The sequence below is a fragment of the Natator depressus genome, chromosome 12 (assembly GCF_965152275.1).
Source record: "Natator depressus isolate rNatDep1 chromosome 12, rNatDep2.hap1, whole genome shotgun sequence".
NCBI classification, from domain to species: Eukaryota; Metazoa; Chordata; order Testudines; family Cheloniidae; genus Natator; species Natator depressus.
The window spans coordinates 19,025,243-19,048,205 of NC_134245.1; the positions used below are offsets into that span (position 1 = coordinate 19,025,243).

Here is a 22,963-nt window from a genome sequence, read left to right on the forward strand (position 1 = left end):
ACACATTTTCAGCTGAAACAGAAAATTGGCTGCAGTACAAGTAGAGCCCGAAGTAGATGAATGATGAACAGCAGCACAGATTTGCCATTGCCAACTGTTAAAAGTAAATTGAACTGCCATCCACTCCACGGGGAAGACAAAAGCAATGAATCTACAAAACAATAAAATGTGTACAGATCAAGCATGAACCAGAAATTTGGTTTCATGGGGTTTCACATGCTTTAATAGAGTATCACCCCTCCTTTTCAGGCTGACATATCTTTTTTGTTTACTGTGCTCTACCAATGAATGATTAAACTTAAAATTTCGGCAGTGAATCGCACAACCATGATTTGATTTAAAAAACAACAACAGGCATTTTTATAGCTATTTCTTGATAACATTACACCTTTAAGTAAACAGTGTGTGTATGATTACAGTTCACCACAAACTTAATTAGAAGAAAGTGATAAATAATTCAATTTAGAAGACACTACAGAATAGATACCTAAAAGTATTTCAACATTTAAATAAATCAATGTCACTTATGTTATAAAAATACAATAAGCCCATTCATTCTTGTAACTATTGGCACCATTATATCCAGTAGTATAGCAAAACAGCTAGAGTCAAGGTGGAGGTGTGATTCCTAAATCAAGGGGATATACCTGCAGTAGCTCTCAGCAAGCTAGCTCTCTTAAACTGGAACGTACCGCAGCTTTGCGACCAGCATGATGGGCTCGCTGCCCTGAGTATGTGTCTAGGTCTCATACTTGTGTGAAAATAGTAGATTTAAGAAACTATTTTAAGTTCTTAGAGCAAATTTGTATTCAAAAGGAATTCAACAGTAAACAAAAAGCTATAACTGGTGATTTCACAAGCACAAGTTCAGCACTCTGATGTGTGGAGTGGATTGATTGACTAAAATCACCAAGTTTAATCATGATTTAAATCAGCAAGCAGGAAACCTTGATATAAATAATCAATTTTAATCTTGTTTTGCATTTGTACTTCTGATTATTTTCCTAAAGAAAGGCTGATTTCTCACTGGTTGACAACCATTAAAACATGTTGATTTGTAACTTAACATCGCCGTTACATTTCTTTTTGTTACCTGGGAGGAGAAGCTATATCTACACACATTTATTTATGCAACTATAAAGCTTAACTTATATTTATTCAGAGTTTTACTTTTTACTTTTTTATTATGGTGAGTGATTCATTTCTCATTTACTAGATGAGGATTAATATTCCTACTTGTGATTTGTGTCAAGCTATATTTGGATGAAAATTCATATTAAATTAAAAATGTATAAAAACATTTAATATTTTTATCATTTAAGTAAAACTACCTTAAGTGTGCTGGATACATAAATATCAAAAAGTTTATCAAAACATGTTTTGCTTTTAAAACTGATTTATTGACCAAAGGAACTATTAGCTGAAGTTAGTGAACTGAAGTGATTGTTTTGGGTGAACATGTCCTTCAAGATTTTAGAACGAGTATATCTCATTTTCGTTCATAGACTGAAGAGGAAAACAAGTCTTTCCTGTTTTCTGAACTCCAGACTGGTTTCTCAACTCTGAATGAACTAGTCGGTGAACAGAATTAGTTCAATAAACTGAAAGGAATAAAATTCTCTCTCTGCATGAGCAGAAGTGGTTACTGTTGTCAAAAACTGGTTTAGCACTTCAGCAAAGTCTAGTTCCAGGTACTTAGAGTTTGTTTAGTTCAGTCAAATGACTTTCTTTAAAACTTTGGCAGAACACATGTACTGTTTGATATTATTTTATTTTAATTATTTTAGTAGATTATAGTAAAATTAGGCCTCAACCTACATTGTCAATTTCCAATGTAATAATCAGTTTAGTTTTAAAAATAAACCTGTATTTAAATAATTTAAACTAGAAAATTCATTTTTTAAATTAAAAAGAAAAAAGATTTTTGCCCACTGTGGTGATATGGTATACAAATACTTTTGTACCCTATCCCATGCTGCCCTGAGGGGAGAGCCCCAAAAAAACGGAGTGGTGTGAATGTTTGTAGGTTCAACCTCAGAAAGGGTTTCAGATTGGAATTTCAGAATTCGTGGGAGTGCCTCCCTGAGTTGAGGAAAAGTATAGGAAGTCCTAATAATTTTAGTTGCATCTTAGTGGCAACTGCCCTGTTTAGATAGTTTGCTTTTGTGTTTGAAGTCTTGAGTTTTGTTTTGGCCATAGAAAATCTATTAAAAAACCAAACACCTGAATCCTCAAGAGGGTTTCCTATGCATAACTTGAAACTCTTACTGAGTTTCTGTAAAGTTTTATGTATCCAGGGGCGTTTCACAAGGTCCTTAAATGTTGCTTGACAGCTTTTTCTTTCTTTCAAACTTTTCCATCCTCCATTAAAGACTAACCTTTGATAATGGCCCATCATTTTCACCATTGCTTAGTACATAATTTGAACACTAATTACCACCAAGGAAAATTTACAGAAGTGATATGATGCTATATTGAAATGTGTCTCAAGTGTTCTTCTCTTATAGGCTGATTCAACTTAAAATAAAAATAATAAACATAGCTTTTAAAAAGGAACAGCAAACACTTTAGAGGCAACTAATAATAAATAATAACCTATCCTAATCTAGATGGTTGAAAATTTTTATATTGACCAGGACTACGGCTGTGACTTCTGCTAGTAAGTACTAATTTCACCCCCCAAAAAATCAGGAGTTATTTTTAATGAAATCTTAATGCATTTGCAAGTTTTGCTGCTAATTTTTACACTGTTGGCTCAGAGCAAGAGAATAAAATAAGACACATAAATGAATTCAGAATTAATGAGTGATCTAGTTTTAATTATTGTTTATTTTAATATAACTTCAAACCAAACTTAGAAACTCCTACAGTAAAAACATTTGTTCTTTTTAACAGAATATTGGACAGCATCTGAGAAATATGACATTCTGTGTTTTATGGTACTTACATATTTCTGTGACAGTCTGTATCCTTATGTTCATCCTTTTTAGAAGATTATGATAAATGTTGTGTAAAGTATGCCTTGTGAAGTACCATTTGAAAACTCATAATTTGCTGATCATTATTGTCCTGGTAAAATGTGTGTGGCAACATTGTACATAGTTATAAAATTCTACTGTATAACATTGCTGAGACATGTTCCAAGTTTAGAAAAGCAGGCACAAACCAGTTCCTCAGAGACAAAAGACAGTGAGAAATCTACATTTTGGCAAAGAAACAGCTGGGGGTTCCCATCCCCCACAGCCATGCTGGCTCCTGAACCTCAACTGGACAGGATTTTCAAAGAAAAAAGAACTATAAGGAAGGGGAACAAATGCCCCAAAAGATCTCTCCCTTCATCTCTATGCATGGCATCGCAACACTTTAAGGACAAAGGAAACATCACTGGATTGGGGAGGGATCCTGGCAGAAAGAAATTTAGTCAGTAAGACTGCTAAAATATGTGGTGAGAGAGACTTCTGCTTTGAAATCGCTTAGCTTGCTAAGTTAGGTGTTAGTTGCATTTTACCTTTTATTTCTTTGTAAAAAATTCTGTCTTTTATGCCTCATTACTTGTAATCACTTAAAATCTTTCTGTAGTTAATAAATCAGTGTGCTTGGACTAAAGTGGTTGGGGAACTCCATTTGAGATAACAGGATTTGTGCCTATCACTTTTTATTTATAAAATAATGGACCTTATAAGAGTTTGTATTGTCCAGGAGAGGGCTGGGCAGTACAAAATGCACATTTCTGGGGCAAAGTCTGGGACTGGGAATTTGATCGTGTTGCTCTGCAGTGTAATTCAAGGGTGACTGGCCAAAGCACTCATATAGTATAGCTGGGAGCGATATATATGCTGGAGGCTGTGTGAGAGCAGGCCAGGAGTGGTTGCTCTCCTAGCAAAGTAGTGTAAAAGGCACCCAGGTTGGAGAACTGAGAGGACATAGCTGTTCAACAGATTATACCTTGGGTAATGTCACAATTTTTATGTACTGAATCATTACATTAGTAACAGGGTCTGCACTGACAGAAGTTACAGATATATATTGGCCTCTTCATTAGGCTAAAAGACTAACCTGTGAGCTAATACCAAATCAGTGAGGTGATTCTTAACTTAATATGCATAATAACAGAATCCAGCTCCCTCTCTCATAGCTGCAATGGTTCTGTAAGACTAATATGAGTAAATAAGAAACATTTATTTCTATCTCTAGGTTCAAACAGCTACATCTACGGAGCCATTCTGCTGAATAATTGCTCTATTTACGTAGTCATTTTTTAGAGTAGATCCAATAAAAATCAGTATGACCTATTGAATATGGCAATTGATCAGCAGCAGGTTGATTTGAAAAAAGTTAGAGAAAGATCATGAGTTTTCAGATGGTATAGAGGACATCCAAACGAGTTCATTATACTTTTTTTTTTCCAACTGTCATTCATACAGATAAGAATTTTATGGCAGTTGAAGAATTTTAACAAGTTACACTGCAAACATTTTTTGATTACTGCCAAGAGTCCCCCTTACTTTACTTACCAATTCTGTAATAATGATCCAATTTATTCCACAGACTTTCTCCCTCTGGCTTTGGAAGGTTAATGCTTTTAAGTGGTTCATAAACAGAGCCTAAAGAAAAAAAATCACAAAAAATTATTTAAAAATACAGTTATCAACATCAAAATTATTTCCATAAATTATCATAGGAATATTGTTTAAAAATGCTCTTAGCATGCTTTTTCTTGCATAAATATTTAAGACACAAACATAACACTTTGTTCAGTTTCAATTCACTTAAAAAAATGTAATTTTACTTCTTCTGTAAACCAGTTGATTTTACATGATTGTCCAATACTAAACCCACTAATGTCAGGCTCACAGGCTGTAAGCACAGTCAAGCTCTCACACCACTTCTTAGCCAACAATCACTTTCTAAATGCCTTGAGGGTAAGAGCTACCATTCAATTACTGGAAATCTGAACTTGTTACTACATGAGCTGCACAGTTCCATTCAGAAAAAGCTTTGAGTTCTATTTCTTTGGGTGCTACAGAATTTAAATCCAGGCAGAGGAGATGAAAGGACAAGAGTCCTATATATTATTAAAGGTATTCTTCAGAACTAGTTTACCTATACATTTAAGACAAGTCTCAGCATTAAATGAAAACCATTTTAAAAAGAAACTGCACATCAGTGTAACTTTGCACATTTACACCACAATTAAACTACTTCAGGAGTGACCACTTCATAAGGTCAGAGGCAGTGAGGTGCCTTCCTTCAAAAGAGAGAGCTAGAATTCATGCATTCTTGTTATGGTAAGAAGCACTATATGCTTAAGAAACCAGAAGACCATGAGTAGCCAAATGATTATTTAATTTCCTTATGCTTTAGTTTAATTTTAAAGTTAAGACTTCTTCAGTCAAGCTTCTGTATATCCATGACGTTTTTAACCTCATAACCAGTAAGAACTATATGTGGCATGTTTTGCAGCTAGTAAAGAATTCACGACTTGGTAAGGTTAAAAACTATAAACTTAAGAAATTGGGGACATGGAGAAAATGCAGGATCCTCTACTCTGATATCTAAAAAAGATACACCGATACCACCACTCGGAGATGTTGTGTCAGAAAATAAATTCACCTAATCCTGACTGGAGCCTCTGGGAACCACCATATTTGAATCTATATTCTTATGACAGGCATGAGGTTGTCCTAATTTTGTATGCCATTGGGGAGTATTTCTTTTCCTCCCTCCTCAAAAAGCAATCAATTTTTCCCTTCCACAATCAGCATTCTAGGTTTCATTATCTTTCTCTTTAAAATTATGGGAAAGACTTGATAGCTGTTACTACTGAAATGTACGCTTTCCTTATCTCCAATCTCCAAGCGACAGGAGGATCTGCATTTTGTGAAAGTAAGTGTTCAATTTTTCTATGACAGGACTCCGCAATACTTTTCTGTACATGGATGTATGACAGAGAATACGCTACCACTGATGAGTGTTTAATTTGATAATATCTAGAGCTATTATGTTAAGTGATTTGTAGTGTTTAAGTTTTACTCAGAAGCGTAGTATACTTCAGTGACAATTTGAGGTACAAAATGAGGACAAGGTAACAAACCTAATTTAGATTCTTCAGTCTTTATAGCCCACATTGACTAATATAGCCAAAGTTTATCTAAGAAAAGATTATTTTTAATACGTAACTAGCCAATTCAGTTTTGTGAATAAATTGAGCAACTGTCTTGTCAAGCTTGAACGAAATAGAAGTATTGCAAATGTTAGGCCTCAAACTTCTGTATGCTTTGAAATGCAAGCCTTGCAAAAACAAAGCTTAAGCTTGTGGTCAGGACTCGCTGCAACCAGATAACAATTTATGCTGACTCCTATGTACTTATCAACCCCAAAGTACCCACATTCAAAATCTAATTGGCTACCGAAAATAAATAGGCCTTAATTATACGAATAACTAACAATTGGACATAAAAATTAAATACGCATCAATTATACAACTAGGGCAACCACATAAACAATGTGGCCCACCCTGATTTGGTTGGTCTGTTCTAAAACACGGTCATCAGATCAGATAAAAAGAAAGAAGGCACGGGACTGTGTGTGTGTGTGTGTTTTTGGTAAACCTGACCCACACCCCCTGAACTGAAGGGACGTGCGCTTCTCTACTGTCTGTACCTGGCCAGTGCAGAAAATGGCCGACTGAAGGGTAACGTATTTTTGGACGAATGCATGGCAAGTCTATGCAGTAAAGAAGTCTGGTCGCTCGAGCTGAATTGATCACAGTTGTATTGATACTGTAGTATAAAATCAATAGTAGGTAGCCGATGCATAATAGCTTTGCATGTATTAGTGCTTGTCGTTTAAGTAGTCCGAGCAAATGCATGTAGTGCTATCGTTCATCAGCTTTATGTTGCCTTTGAAATAGTTTGTCACCAGGAATATAGAGCTGGTGAATAATAGCTTTACTTATGCTTGTCTTCAAGGCTTTTATTATAACCTGCTAGGACCAGCATATGTAGAGTCACTGTTCAGGAACTCGCAGACTAGATGATCATAATGGTCCCTTCTGACCTAAATATCTATGAACCTATGAAATGGTCCACAATATTACATGTACTTGTGCTTGTCTTCAATATAATATGCCTTTTGTATTAATCCTTATTCAGTGCTGGTCTTTGGTTTTCCTTTTCCTGTTTTGTTTATGCTGTTATTATAGTCGGAAATCATTAAAAGCCTTTCTTGAGGAATAATTAGTAGTTCTTACTTATTTTATACGGACACCACTTAACCTCATTACATCTGTGTTGGGTGGTGGGAAGTAGCCAACACCCCAGAGTGAAATAGGGCCTCGAGGCATGCCTCCTTCTTCCTTTATCTCCGCAAGTTTCTTAGTCAATCAATAATTTAGATAATGCTTTTTCTTAATTAGTCTCAGAACTTTAATGAGTAATTTGCCAACAAACACAGTTGCAGGAAAAAAATAAGTATATTGGTCCCTGTAACGAATAGGGCAAAAGAGTCATTTAGAAGTATAGTTTACCCATTATGACCAGGACAAACAATCAAAGTTCAAATGGTGAGGAGTGCTTCCCTCTGTCTACTGTGAAAAGGAATGTATAAAATGAAGTTAGCTACAATTGCCATTTGCAGAGATGCCTGGCAGCCATTTTCCTGAAAAGAGATACTATGATGGGTACTCTATCATATTAGTTTCTAGTTTATTTTAAATAATGGTTTAAACTTTAAACAAGTTAAAGGAAGAACTTTTAAGACTTGAACATGAAAAGACCTTCAATCACTCCACCTAGAATGTGACTCCTCATATACATCTCACAAGATAAGGAAGGATCAGGTCTGATCAATACTTAAATGGGAACACCTCAACCACAAAGAAACCCCAGGGTGCTGCTGGAAATGGTAGTGATGATTCAGCAAGCAACACTCTTCCCTCCAACTCAGTACTGAACAAATACGATGCTGGAGATACAGTAGTTTGAAATGCAGATATCTAGTATATTCTGACAGCAGAACTGGTACTTTCAGTACAAAGTCACTTGGGGCACTTCTGCACTGTGCTATGAAACCAACCTGTTCTTCTCTAACCACGATGGAGGTTGGTTTTACTTTTTACTGTTTATTCACTGCATTACCATGCATTATCAAGTGCCCATATTTAAAATTCATATTAAGATATAGTCCTGAGGTCTGTACAGAACCATGGAATTTGAATATACTGCCCCACCACTACCACTGTGGTATTAAGGAGAGAAAGTGTATAGAAATTTAAACATGTGAATAAATTAATAGAGAAAACAACAGTTGGGGTCAAGACATTCCAAAAATAAAATGTCAAGGATGCTTAAAGAAAACAAAACTAAAAAACTGGACAACTATATGCCAAGTACGGTCGTAAGTTTGACTCAATTGTGAAATAGGAAAAAAAAACAGTGGAACACTAATTAGAAAAAATACACTTAAAAACCCGCATGTATAAACACAACTATTAAACAATTCTGAATTACTTCACCAATGCTTGATTTAGAAATTACAAAACATAAAATCCCAAGCTTAAAATGTTTATTAAAATCAGAGACTGTTGTGCACCATGATAAACAAGATCCGAAGAGACTAAAATTTGGGTCAATTTTTTAAAAATAAAAAAGTGATGTGACATTTTTTTCTACTGACATTTGTAAATAAAAGGATATTATGTGCAAGTTAAAGTTTCTTAGGATTCACTTGTACATACAAGTTGCTCAGTATTAGCTACTTTATTTTCCTTTACATTATATATCTTGTTGCAATATACACAGAGTTAAAATTACAATCTCCTTTAGTTCAATAGACTAACAAAGACAGCTGGTGTTTAGGCCACCAGCTTTTTGACCATGAGTTACAGAATATCCTCAAACATATCAAAAGAATTTAAGTTCTTTCCCCATAGATTTATATTCCCTATTGCAGCAGTTGAGCTCAAGAGAACAAATGACACGTTTCCTTTTACTTAAACACTTCGATTGTGGTAAGGAGAAAAGGAGGTAGGGAAGAAGGAATACACTAAAAATGTATTCTATCATTTACATACTGATGAAAACTGATCAGTACTTTATATACGAGCAAATGCTGCAGTTCATTTACTATGAATACTATGTTCATTATTTCTAATTAAAAACAACCCTAATGGTAGTTTGCAAAGTGAACATGCATGACGTGCAGTCTTGCATATTAATAGAGAAAGAAGACTAGCAATAAAGACTGCCAAATTAATCATGTGGCACCTGCTGCTAGGATATAACTGAAAACAATTCTGTAACATTTTAAACAAATATAATAGAAAATGTGATATAAAAATGAATCATTCACAATAACTGAACTCATTTTTCCATTGCTACATGTCTTAGGGTTTGTCTACATTGGCAAGTTTTGTTGCCAAAAACTGGCTTTGGCCTTTTTTCGGAAAAAAAGCCGAGTTTTGGCAACAAAAAACTTCCACCCCTGCAAGAGACTTTTGTCTTTTCCCCTCCCTTTATTGTCGACAAACATGCAGTGTAGACACCAGGATTTTTTTGCAATTTTATTGGCCTCCAGAAAGTATCCCACAATTCCCACGCTGCCCTGCAGCCAACCCACCCCTCCCACTTACAAGCCCTGGGAATTTTAAATCTCATTTCCTGCTTGCTGGCTTCCCAGAGGAGCTTCCCAGGTGAGCATGGCTGGCTATCGCACCAAACGCGCTCCAGCTTGGACCACCACTGAGTTGCTGGATCTGATCAGTATATGGGGAGAGGACTCTGTTCAGTCGCAGCTGTGAGTGACCTATAGGAATTGGGACACATATGGGCAAATTTCTCGAGGCTTGTGCGAAAAGGGCTATGATCGGGACACGCAGCAGTGCAGAGCGAACCAAGATGGATTCCCGGACAAAACCTGTGGTCAGAATAGTCTGAAACAAAACAGCTCCCTATTGATAGACTTGAACATCTTCATTTGCATCATCTTTTCTTACTCCACGCTAGACATCACAAAGAAAGAATGGAAGTTTAATGGCTGAACACTGTTGATTATACCCACCCAACTAACAGATATATATACACATCAATTTTTTCTCTATTACCAAAAATGTTGTTATTCACAGAGAAAATAACGAACTGTTCAAACATTGTGGCTATTACATAGGATTACCACCTCTCTGATATTTGACCAGCCTGTTTTGTTTTGTTTTTTTTAAATGGATTTGCCAGTTGCCACAAAAATACTTTAATCTGTCTTTTTTTTTTTTTAATGTGGGTCTAAATATCTGCATTATCACCACAATATACTGGGATATCCAATGTTAAAAGTTTCTGTGTTCAGCTAAAGATGTTGCAGTGTTCCCATTTCTGCGGTTTAAGAAATAACAGATCAACACTCTTGAAAATTCAGAAGCTATCTGCCCACTAACATGCAAGTGCATTGTGTGTGTGCGTGCGTGAGAGAGGGTCTGAGTCATGTGAGAGTGAGAGGAATATTAAATAATGGAAAATCAGGGCAATGGTGCAAGTGATCCTACTACACCCCTAAATAAAAAAGGATCACATCAGAAATTGCACATTCAATGACAACTGGCTACACAATACAGACTACAAAGACTGACTGGAAAAATGTGCTGATAAAACAAAGACCCATTTGTTATCAATCTTAACTATATTTGTTCTCTCTCTAGATACAAGTGGCTGCTCAAGGGGGAGTTTGTGGAGTTGCCTTGTGGTTAGGGTAGCAGTGGGCTTGCGTTGTTGGGGCAGGGGCAGGTTTTTGCATTTCAAAGCTGGTAACCTTACTATTTCATAGATAGAAATTTTAATTTATAAATAAAAATCTACTTGTATTTCAATGTCATAGAAACCATGAGTTTACGCATGTGCGCTATCATTACAGGCCAAATTTGTCTTCCACTGAAATGGCAAAATTCCAGTAACTTCAAATCAGAGTAGAATCAAGTCTTGGTTTTCTCCATCTTTTCTCCCTCTCCTCTCCCCAACCCCTCGAGCTTTCATCTGTCTTCCCCTCTCTCAGCTGTCTCCTATTCCTGTAAACACACAAAATGGTCCCTGAAAGATCACTTGACATTAAATAAAGGCTAGAAAACTGGAATGGTATTTAGCTTGTCTAGCAAAGGTTAAAAATAATATGGAGTTAACGTGTATTAATTTAATGAATTTACAAGCATAGCTGTGCGTGGCTCTTGCAAGTCCGTCAACTAAAACACAATTAAGGGAAGAGCTGCGAATTGAAACAGAATGGTTTTATTACAATGTGGAAATAAAACAATATCACTCAATGATATTACTTACATAATACTACTACTAAATATAAAATGGTGTGTGTGTGTATATATATATACACACTTAAGTCATTTCTATTTTTTTAAAGTTTGAAGTAAGATGATTAATACAATGGTTTCTTTCAGGTAATATATATATTCAGTCTTCAGTTTTGAAAAAGGACTCTCTCTCTCTCGCTATATATATGAATGAATGTGCAATGTAACTTAGCTGTTTATGTAACTTTTCACATGCTCACCAAAGCAATATCCTTTTATAAATCATTTGTCAGATAATTTTACTAGTACAGAATCTATTTTAAAACCCACTGAAGAAGCTTTACCTAACACAACATATATATATATTGCAGGGATTTTCAAACTCCAAAAGATCAGATTGTGTTCTAACAGTTATACTCACCGGACAATCTGTGATCCTCTGTGGCCAGCAAAGAAACAAAACAAAGTTACCATCCACAAAGTAATATATTTCATTTTTATTTTAAGAATGGAACATATAAAAAGTTTACGCAGAAAAAGGACTGAGTGGAACAGAAAAACATAAAAGTGTCAGAGTCCTACAGGCAACGAATAGTGTTAAATTTAAGTGTCTGACATTTTAGCAATAGAAATAATTTAAAACTACTCAACTTCTTGATAATACACAATAGAAAACCATGAGAATTAAAAGTTAGAGACAAGTGATAAAAAGTCCATAAAAGTGATTAAAGCATAACATAGTTTTACTCTTAAAAAGTAATCATGTGGGAGAAATAATTATATTTGTAGGACTAACAAAATCAGTGAGAGGCTGGATGGAATTTGGGCAGAACTTTCTGACACACCAAAGACAACTGACCTTGAGGATGAATGACAATTCATTCAGCTCATCGGGTATAGATATGATGAATTGTTGGCATTGTCACAGTGTGCCAACCAGTGGACCGTTACTTCTGGTGCACAAGAATTGGCATGTTGTGGTGGGATCTGATCCTTTTGGAAACTGGGATGACCAGCAGCGGCTTCAGAACTTCTGAATGAGGAAACAGATCCTCACAGAGCTGTGCGAGGAGCTTGCATCAAACCTCTAGTGCCAGAACACTCGATTCAGGGAAGCCATAGTGGTGAGGAAGCAGGTGGCTATATTGCCCTGGCGAAGCTTGCAACTCAGACAGCTATTGGTCCATTGTAATTCACTTTGGAGTTGGAAAGCCCTCTGCCAAGGTTGTGGTTGTACAGGTTTCCAAGGCAATTAACACTAACCTACTAATGGGTGGTTTCCGTTAGAAAAATTCCAGAAATAATAGCTGGATTTCAGAGCATGGGATTTCCAACCCGTACAGTGGCCACTGAAGGCACCCACATCCCAATACTTTGCCCATCAAATGGAGCTAGTGAGTACCTGAACGGAAAAAGTTACCATTCACTCCTTCTGCAAGGCTTAGTGGAACAGAGAGGCAGATTCATGAATATGGGAAACACAGGAAAAGTTCCTGACACAGCAGGGTGCTGAAATCGGGACAGAAAAAGGGACCTGATTCCTCAGAAACCATATGGTTTTCTACAGTGTATTTGCGCCAGCTGTTATTTTGGGGGACCCCACATACCTACTCCTGATTTGGCACACTAAACTGTACCCTGACATCTATGATGCTGGAAAGAAGGAATTCAATTACAAACTAAGTAGCTGTGGAATGGTCATTGAGTGCATGTTTGACAGACTGAAATCTCTTTGGCATTGCCTATGCACCCATCTGGATGCCAATATGGCCAACATCATTCATATAATCGGCACGGGCTGCTCACTGAGTGGACTGAGGACAACTCTGGTTTACAAACTCTGTACATGCAGCCAGATCCCACCCATGTGTACACTGGGCCTGGTTCCCCACATCTTCGAACAGCAAGGATGCACAGGATGACATCTGACTTTGCAGATGAATGCAGTCACACCCTGTGCAAGCTGCTGGAAAAGCACATGACAGAACACATACTTGTGAGGTTACATAACTTTGTGATGGTTTTGTTTCCCTGTAGCCAAAGGTCATTAGCTGTTCATTCCTGTGGCAATTCACACATTAGATAATTATAACAGGGCATCTCCACTGGCTTATCACCTTAGGGTTGGGTTTGTGCTGTAAAGGGTGGTGGCTAATTTATAAAGTGGTCACTGGGCAATGCTTTTGTCTCAACTGTTCACACTTGTTTACAAATCTCTGTTACGGGAAGCACTCAATCTCCCTTATCAACATTTGCTTTGGAGAGTGTGTGTGCATCCATTCTTTTTTTAACCATGCTGTCAGCAGTGCTAACTCATGCACTGAGCAGCTATTATAGAGCGCTAATCATAAGGCTGAAGCAGGTCATGGTTCGGGGGTGAGGGAAGAAGGAAGGACCGTTTAATCACTGGGCAGTGGCAAATGACTATATTGTTACTTGAACTGTGTTTTGTTTTTCTGCATGTGAACCAACCCATAAAAATGTTTATCCACTCATTTTCTGTATTGTGGGTTTTGCTGCTTTTAGAACTAGCAGTGGGTTCTAAAAGCTCATAACACTAACTGCACTTTCTGCATCCCTCCCACGTATCCTTGGGACTTCAGATATTTCTTAACCTGTGTGGGGAGAAGGTTGTGGGTGAGTCCAGGAGGCAGACTGTGACTCTGCTACTGCAGGAGGAAAAGTGAAGGGAGACACACTCTGTGTCAGCTGTACAACAGGTGCAAGGAACATCACCTGGTGGGTTGGTTCTGCCCTACACATTCTAGGGCAGAGCCACTTGTCTTCCTCTACACAAATATACCCTTTCTACCTGTGCAGGAATGAGTACAGCTCTTGGGGTGAGGCCACTTCCTTCTCATCTCTCACCTCCAACCCCCAAAAGGAGGTACCCAGCACAGGGGAATAAGGAGATGCATTACACCACACCTTACTCTCCTGCATGGGCAGGCAAGACAGGCCATAATCTGACCATTAAAAATTGGAAAAGCTAGAAAAATTAGGAACCTCCACCACTATGTTTGTATAAATGGAATCCAAAGCAAAATAACTCATTCTTCCTATACATGCCACAAGTGCTTCAAAAATGGCAAACAAACAAACAAACAAATAGCAGTAAACATTAGCAAGTGTATTGATTACATATGAGTGGCAAAAAAGTCAGTTAAGACTAAAATTTTACATTATAGACAGAAAGCTTGATTTACTTCTACAATAGTTGGTAAACAAAATAGAATACAAAATTACAGTAAAATACGGAAAGAAAAATTAAAAGACCATTCCACTACTTTCAAATTGCTGTTAATTAAAGGCTCAATCATGCACCCACTGAAGTTAATGGACATTTTGCTATCAATTTAAGCCCTGACCCTACAAAGTCTTATGCACATATTTAACATTGAAATCAATAAGATTGCTCACAGCAGCAAAGTTAAGCACATACATAAAGGTTTTCAAGATCTGGGCCTTACACAGGTGCAGGATATAGCCCCCAAAGAACTAAGTGATACAATGGTGATAAGAGGACAGCAAATATCTCAGGAAACTACTATAAAGGAACCAGTATTTTATTTACAGTTAGTAAGTACTGTATCAACCATTTACAGGGTCATAAGTGTTTATCATGGATTTCATAATATTTTGATTTTTTTTAAATGCTCCAGCTTCTGGAGACATGCTATCATGTAATAACCTCCACTTTCATTTAAAAAAGAAAAAGGAAGTTTCCATCCCTCATGGTTGTGGACAAATGCTTGAAAATGTGAACCATAAACATTAAAAAACTAGAAAGTAAATAAAAAGAGCCTACAAACTTAAAGACGAAAAATCATTTTTAAGCCCATCACGTGATTTGGGGGGGCCCTGACTCATGATTTATGAACACTTAGGGTTGACAATAACCAGCGGTCGGGTGGCTGGTGAACTTTGGGGCAGGTGCGGTGTAGCAGAAAAAAACCTCACGAGTATACAAATTTGGCATTTGCAATCAGGCACTTAAATTCAAAATAGGTAAATACTGCATAACAGGGTATCACTCTCTGTCTCCAGGCTGGTATAGCAGCTGAGATAATACTAGAAGCAGCAGCTGTAGCAGCAAAAAGTGGAGAGCCTACTGGACGTTGCAGGACAGTCAAGCCCCCATTTGGTCTGTTGTTGTTGTTTAATGATTTCCCACATCTTTTCTCACCGAGCCTGCCTACAGCACTGCAGATAGAAAATCTCTGCAGGACCCAATTGCTGAAGCTTGCTCTTATTCCTGAGCTTGGTTCCTCTGCTCATGAGGCAAGTCACACAGGCTGTGGTGACTGTAGGGTTCTCTAGTGTGTCAGCAGAGTTTTAAAAATCAAAGCGTAGTGTGAAGCAAGATCAAAAAATGTTTTTGCCTTTTGTGTTTTGCCCCTTTTTAACGTAAAACGCAGCCTCAAACACCACCCTTCTTCCTGCACATATTTTATGTCTGAAATATCAAACATCAGGAACTCACTTCCTTCTTTACTAGAAGATTAAAGGAGAGATCTCACATCTCTCCATCCCCTAAACTGGGGAGGAGAGCGAGTGTAGGGAAGGGAGGGAATGTTTACTATTAGACAATCTAATAGTCCCCTCCAAACTGATTTATGGGGAAGAGACATCTATCAAACTACAGCTTTGCATCATCAACAAGTCCTCTGAAGATTTCACCAAGGTTTCACAACAAAGAGAGTGAAGACATTTAGTAAAACAAAATGAACAAGTGTGAAAAGGCTTGCAAGATCTCTTTGTATATCAAAAAGTGCAAACATTTGGTTTGCATGTTTTGTAGTTCACCCTTTGTAATTGCATATGCATTCAATATCTATTTTCTTATGTTATGTTCACTACCCCTTGAAGACTGAACTTTAATGTAAAAGGATACTGAACAACAATGTACATTAGGATCCAACACAAAATCTGGATCTAGTACATGGATGCATTAATCTAAGTTTTCCTCCAAAAAGCTGGGTAGTAATATCTATACACTAAATTATTAACTTACATCAGAAATGGACTTCTGCAAGTTAGTAACTAGCAGGATTTCAAGTGGCTTAAAACAGACAGGGCATAAAAGCATAGCATGTTATCATTTTGATTTTGGAAATATCTCATGAGAAGACACTCTCAAGATCTTTACCCCAACTTCCATGAAATCCTCAATTATTTTTGATATTACAATATATACTGTACATAGATTAACTATAACCATATTTTGAGTAAATGACCCCCTGCCCTTTCAAATAATGGTTCATCTTTACTTAAAAGTTGCAGCATCTGAAATCCATTATTCCTGAAGTCTGAAGATCACTAAAAATAGTGACAGTTTCCCACAGAAATTGGCTAGAGGTATAAAGCAGCACAGTGCTGGTGAAATGGATTTCCCTAACAATGGTCACTTATTAACATGGAAATACAGTAGCATTCAGAGATGAGAAAATATGGCTGTCAGCTATGATACTTCGATAAAGTACAAACATTTTAAAAAATAAGATTAACATGCAGGTGAAATCCACACATGCAGCAATGTCAGAGAATGTCAACATGTTTATTGTGCCTTATAAACAATTTTTGATACTGAGAGAAACCACAACTGCGGCCAGTGGGAGCTGCGGGTGGCCATGCCTGCGGAAGGTCAATGTAAAACTGTCTGGCGGCCCACCAGCAGATTACCCTGACAGGCCATGTGCGGCCCGCGGGCTGCAGGTTGCCCACCAATGCTTTACACTGTACTGTTTAAGGTCCCAAAATTAAGTAATGATGGTTAGGCCATATCATATCCTTTCCATAATCATCTCCTGGCCCACCATCCTCTTCCTCAGTTTTTTAAGATTACAGAGCAGTACCTGTCAGAATGTATTACCAAAGAGTTTCTAGCTAGGGTACAGTTTGTTCTTGTAGGAGTAGTCTACTAAGAATTCCATGCCACCATGTGGTAAACTACAATAAAGTTTGGATTCAATACAGTAACTATGCAGAAGATCATGCAATTGGGCAAGGTGTTTAAAAAAAGCTTTTTGTTGCCCTTTTTAAAAAACAAACAAAACAAACACGTGGAACACACATATACCTAATCTTGTGCAGCTATTTTCAAAACTTTTTATTAATTTTACTGCAAAGTGAAGTATGGAACTAACTACATGGCACGAGAGAGTGTTTGATACAGACAGATGTTGCACAAACTACTCCACTAAATATTGTCAATGCACCTCAGTCCTGCCATACAACTGACAAAACATTTCAGTCTTAAATCACTCCTGAATAAAGAATGCCAACTCTGTAAAGCCGTATTTTGGATTCATACATGCTAGCACTAGTAGAGATTAGGATGAAACAAATTAAGTGCTCTCAACTGTGACGAAGACCCATTTGAACCTAGTGTTGATGACAAAGTAGAAAACTAGTTGATCTTGTACAGAATTCGAGTGAATGATCTAATAGCTCCTTTACATATCTAACTTCTATGATTAATAGAATCATAGAATATCAGGGTTGGAAGGGACCTCAGGAGGTCATCTAGTCCAACCCCCTGCTCAAAGCAGGACCAATCCCCAACTAAATCATCCCAGCCAGGGCTTTGTCAAGCCTGACCTTAAAAACCTCTAAGGAAGGAGATTCCACCATCTCCCTAGGTAACCCATTCCAGTGCTTCACCACCCTCCGAGTGAAAAAGTTGTTCCTAATATCCAACCTAAACCTCCCCCACTGCAACTTGAGACCATTATTCCTTGTTCTGTCGTTCCATGAACCCAGGTCTACACAGGTGAAACATTAACTCCTTGTGCTACTTGTCATTTTTAATCATGACATATCGGAGGAAAACTATGAAAAAAGCCTGTTTTTACAATCAGACAACCTATCCTCATGAATTCAGCTGCAAAACGCATCAATTTATGACTGTACATGAGAATTACTTGGCTCTGCAATAGGACCAAAGTTATGATCTATAAAGCAACTTTGCACTATTATACATGCATTATGTTTTAGAGATAACACATTTTAAAAGTAGTAAGATTAAAGCAGGGAAAAATAAGACACCTTTCTCCCTACGTTCAATTCACATTTATATTTTGTATAGTCTGTATATCAAATATTTAAAAGCTATGAGCAGGGTATTTTTAATATTTTTTCAAGAACTACCATCACTGGTTGCCCAAACCCTTTAGAGGGGTAAGCAAGATTTTTTTTTTTAAACAAATTGCATTATTTTAAGAATTAACTATTCCCAGGCACAAGGATATGCATTGCTGCCTGTATTTCCAAGAACATTACCACACAAGAGCAGATAATTCAAAGCAAAATGAACAGAGTGTATGAAACCAGAATGAATGCATAACACTCATTGGTTTCTATGGAAACTATGGTTAACTATTCCTTTGAAATCTGTGTTTAATTCATTGACCAAGTTGTAGTGAAGTTTGAGAGGTGTGCAAAATATGTCACTGTACTATCTGAGTTAGAAAAATCACCCCCTTTTTACTCTCAAATTATCCACCCAAACGACATTTGAACAGATGTCTACTGTCAGACTGGAAACAAAGTAGTGTGAAAATAAAAGTCTCAGTTTCAAGCCAAACAGCCTATTTGATGAAACACTTGTCCAATTAAAAACTCAGTGGGCTTTCAGCACAATGTTATGGAGCAAAATATAATATATTTGGTAGTCAATGTATGGCTTTTATATGTTCACAGTTCATGTAGTTTTTCTCTAAAAGTGTACTAGAAGTTGTGATCCACTGGACAGGAACACTGGAGAAAACAATCAGAAATCTGGATTCTAGTTCTGGCTTTGCTACTGACTTGCTACAAATCCTTGGACAAGATCCTTAACTTGTCTGTGCTTTACTTTTTTCCAATATAGTTCTAATATCTATAAATAAAAAGCACTATGTAAATGCCAATTACTTTTAGAGATCCACTCCCTTCCTTCCCTCATGTTTCTCCTTTGAGAATATCAGCTCCTTGTAAACTAATTAATGGGCATATTTGAAGAGGCACTGTCAACTTGTCTAAGATCATAATTTATGTCCCTGGCAGTATTTCTAGCAAATGTCTTTCCCCCTTCCCCAAACTAGACAGTTTGGGACTTAAAGAACACAGTCATCATAAACTCACCAGCTGTGCCTCTCTGATGGGCTGATGGTCTTAGTTTACAAGAGCACTCCTTACAGCCAGGGGTAATGAACATAAACAATTCATAAAATGTATTGAGAATACACATTCTGAACAAATATTTCCCATTAGCCAGAAATGGGAAGAGGAGGTGCGGTGAGAGGGGGCACATGGAGTCACGTGCCTCCCCAGAGTTGCTGCTTGGCTTGTACTGAGCATGCTCAGTAACGTCTGCTGAAACCGCTGCCCTCACTCTGTCCCCCCCCACTATCAGCAGGTATGGGTCGTCTCTTCACATGGGTGTGACTAGCACAGATTTCTTTTTGCCTGTTTCTTGGTTACCTTATACACTGAAGTTCCTGCTCTTAAATGGGAGTCTTGTCCTTGGTCCAAAAAGATCCTTTCCCTGTGACAACTTTTTCTTTAACTCACACAGTCTGCCCCGATCAGCTTGGCTGGTCTGCAACCGCCTACCTACCCTCATTTTGCATCTGTCCTCCTCAAAGATTTCTCTATATAAAGTGAAACTTAAAGTAAAGCTTCACATGTGATTTTTTAAATTAGTTTTCGCATTAAAACATTTTGGCTTAGACACATACATGTTTATAGAAAGAATTGCTTCAGACAGTCGAAGTTATAAAAAATAATATACACAAACTGAGAAAATACTGAGACATGATAGGTATGGGTTATTGTTTGAAGAGAGGACTGAGCTCTAGTCACATCTCTGATACAGACTTTGTCCATGGTCTCTGACAAGTCCTTTAGCATCTCAGCCTCACTTTCCTGAACTGTAAAATGTGGATATTTATTTCCCTTACTGAGATATTGTAAGAAATAAATGTTGAGTGCTATGTATGTGCTTAGTATTATTATTACATCGCCTTCATTTCTTTCTTCTTAGTATTATACCCAAAAAGATTTTTGAAATCTAGAACAGGAAGACACTTCTTAGGAACTCAACCAATAAGTTTAGGAAATATATTGTTGATGAAGATTTAAAAACAACACAATACACTTTATTTATAAAACTCTGCAGATAAAAGGAAAAACATAATGGCAAGAACTATGACAATTTTATGAACAAGAGATGATACAAGAAAAGTTTAAGCATTCAATAATTCTAATTCCATATGTTATTAGAACAAAGGCTAACGACTTCATGGTTTACAGTAACAATGTCTATTTTCTAGGTCATTTTTTTTTTAATCTTTTTTCATATTTTAGAAATGGTAACCACATCTCCAACAAGTTATTGTCACTGTCTAACCTCAACCCTGAGCTTTCCCATTATGAAAATGTCTGGCAATGCTTGAAGATTCATAATAAATAATAAAAAATAAGAAGTTCTGTGTCCTAATTTACTCCTCATACTGTAGGAAGGATGGAGTAGTGGCTAGTGAATGGGACTGGGACTTTAATTTCTGGCTCAGCCACAGATTTCTTGTGTGATCTTGGGCAAGTCACTTAATCTTCACTGTGCCTCAGTTCTCTGTACATAAAATGGAGAATACCTAGTTAAATCAAACTAATGTTGTGATGTGATGATAAAAAGCCATTAATGATCGTGGGACATTCAGCCACTATGGTGATGAGAAATACATAAGTATGTAGATCAATGCATTTACAAACATGCCACTCAGTGGGTAATACATAAACTATGTTCTTATACAGGGCCAAATTTCAACTTCGAAGTTCTCAAAAGTAAAGTTAAATGTTTGAAGATTTGCCTGCAGCTTCTGTTCTTCCCAAGGGAGAGTAAGGTTTGACAACAGCAGGTGTTTTTAGCAAAACACTTTCAGTATTCTGTTACCAGCATCTGAAACAGGCAATTGACTGAGTGAACATTACAAGGTCAATTGGCAGGAAAAAATTAGATGCATACCTAATATGGTTACAAATGTTTTATGCTTACTTTAGCAAACTAAATTTTCAAATGTAAAATCTAGCACTCATGCACATTATGTAGATTTGTGACATGCCCTGTAAGACTAAGTCCAGAATTCAATTAATGAATTATGCTAATTCATATATGTGGTTCTTATCCGTGACAGATTATTTTCTTCATTTTATTTAACTACAATTTTTCTTTACTAATTTAATAATCTAAGAGGAAAGAGATCAAGGCTTTAGACTGAATGGAAAAATGCTTCTTTTTATAGATTTAAATTAAAATATTCAGTGGGAAAAATAAAATTTCACAGAATACTAATTTCCAACCTTCCATTTATTAGATTCCTTCTTTAATCTCATGGCCCTGTTCCTGCAACTAGATCCATGTGGATGCAAGAGTTTGTCCACATGGGTGAACTGGCAGAAATGGAACCTACATTACAAGGAGATCAGAAAGGCAAGGCCAAATTAAGTCTGGGAATCAAGCTGCCACTGAGAAATAAGACAATGTCATGTCAAAAATAGTTGTGGGGTGCAAGAAAAATGTAATAATTTGAGACCAAACATGTATTGTAATTTATAGTCACAGTTAATACTATTTAGCACATACATAGGCCTTTTTATGGTCAAAGCACTTTATAAACCTTATCAGTATATATTACCCATATACTCATTAGGGACTATGTACATGTAACAAGGTGTAAACATAATAACCTCAGTAGACAAAAACAGATGGGGCATAGGAGAATGGATGCAAACTTGGAAGTAAATAGACCGAGGCAATGTTTTCATACGTTTTGTTGAGTCCATTATTTTTGTAGGTTCTCTCATTTTTACTTTTCCCTCCCCTTCCAGCCTCTCCTAGACCTGTACACATCCTCTATCCACCTGCCCTGACTTTATAATGTCAATAGCAGTCTAATGGATTCAACTTGGTGTTGAAATAGGGGGCATCTGGTAAGGCCTCATCTCTTTTCGGCTCCAAGTGTTTTTGTTGTTGATTTAAAAAAATCTGATTCCTTCCAATAATTTCTCTACAACCTGCACTCATTTAGTCACAGCTCTGTTCCAACACTCATTCTCTACCCTCATTCCTGTAATTTAGTTCTCTACTATAAGATCATTCCTACCCATTAACTAGCCCTCTCTCATGTTTTCCTAATTTAATCTGCTATTATCTGTGCCACCCCTTTTCTAATTTGTCCCATGACAGTGTAACCTTCTATCCCCACACCTCCATCCAAAAGTCAAACTCTTATCCTCAATTAATGTTCTTTGAATCAAAAACTATGAGATTAAAGAGGACTTTAATCCATTTTTAAGTGATGAATGGGTACTTATTATGTTAACTCCATACTCATCCCCCCCAAAAATTCAATGAGCATACGTATCTGTATTATACATGCTATATAGGTATTATTAATAAATGAAAAGAACAAAAGCATATTGCAATAATTAGGACTGGGAAGATAAAAATTATAACCCTTTCAACTCAGACATATAATTCGAACCAATCATTCAAATGAAACATTTTATATGAAAGTACATGGGAGGTTTACTAATTTAAGCACCCTCTGTTTTAGTCTGAATCACCTAACTGATCAAAGATCATCACTCTGGATTTAGATTACTGGCTAAATGCTGTGAACTTTACTGAACTCC

At 36.9% G+C, this 22,963-nt stretch overlaps 1 protein-coding gene across 4 annotated transcripts in view; it reads right to left on the reverse strand.

The window, feature by feature from the left end:
* Positions 1-22,963, reverse strand: part of PHKB (phosphorylase kinase regulatory subunit beta) — a 226,731-nt gene that overhangs the window by 196,255 nt on the left and 7,513 nt on the right. For 2 of the 4 annotated variants that reach the window (XM_074968662.1, XM_074968659.1), the window contains 2 exons: positions 11,709-11,726; positions 4,515-4,604 (listed from right to left, as the gene is read on the reverse strand). In XM_074968662.1, the coding sequence (XP_074824763.1) occupies positions 4,515-4,604; positions 11,709-11,726 (108 nt within the window). The remainder of the gene's footprint in view (positions 1-4,514; positions 4,605-11,708; positions 11,727-22,963) is intronic. The other 2 variants (XM_074968660.1, XM_074968661.1) reach the window with 1 other exon arrangement.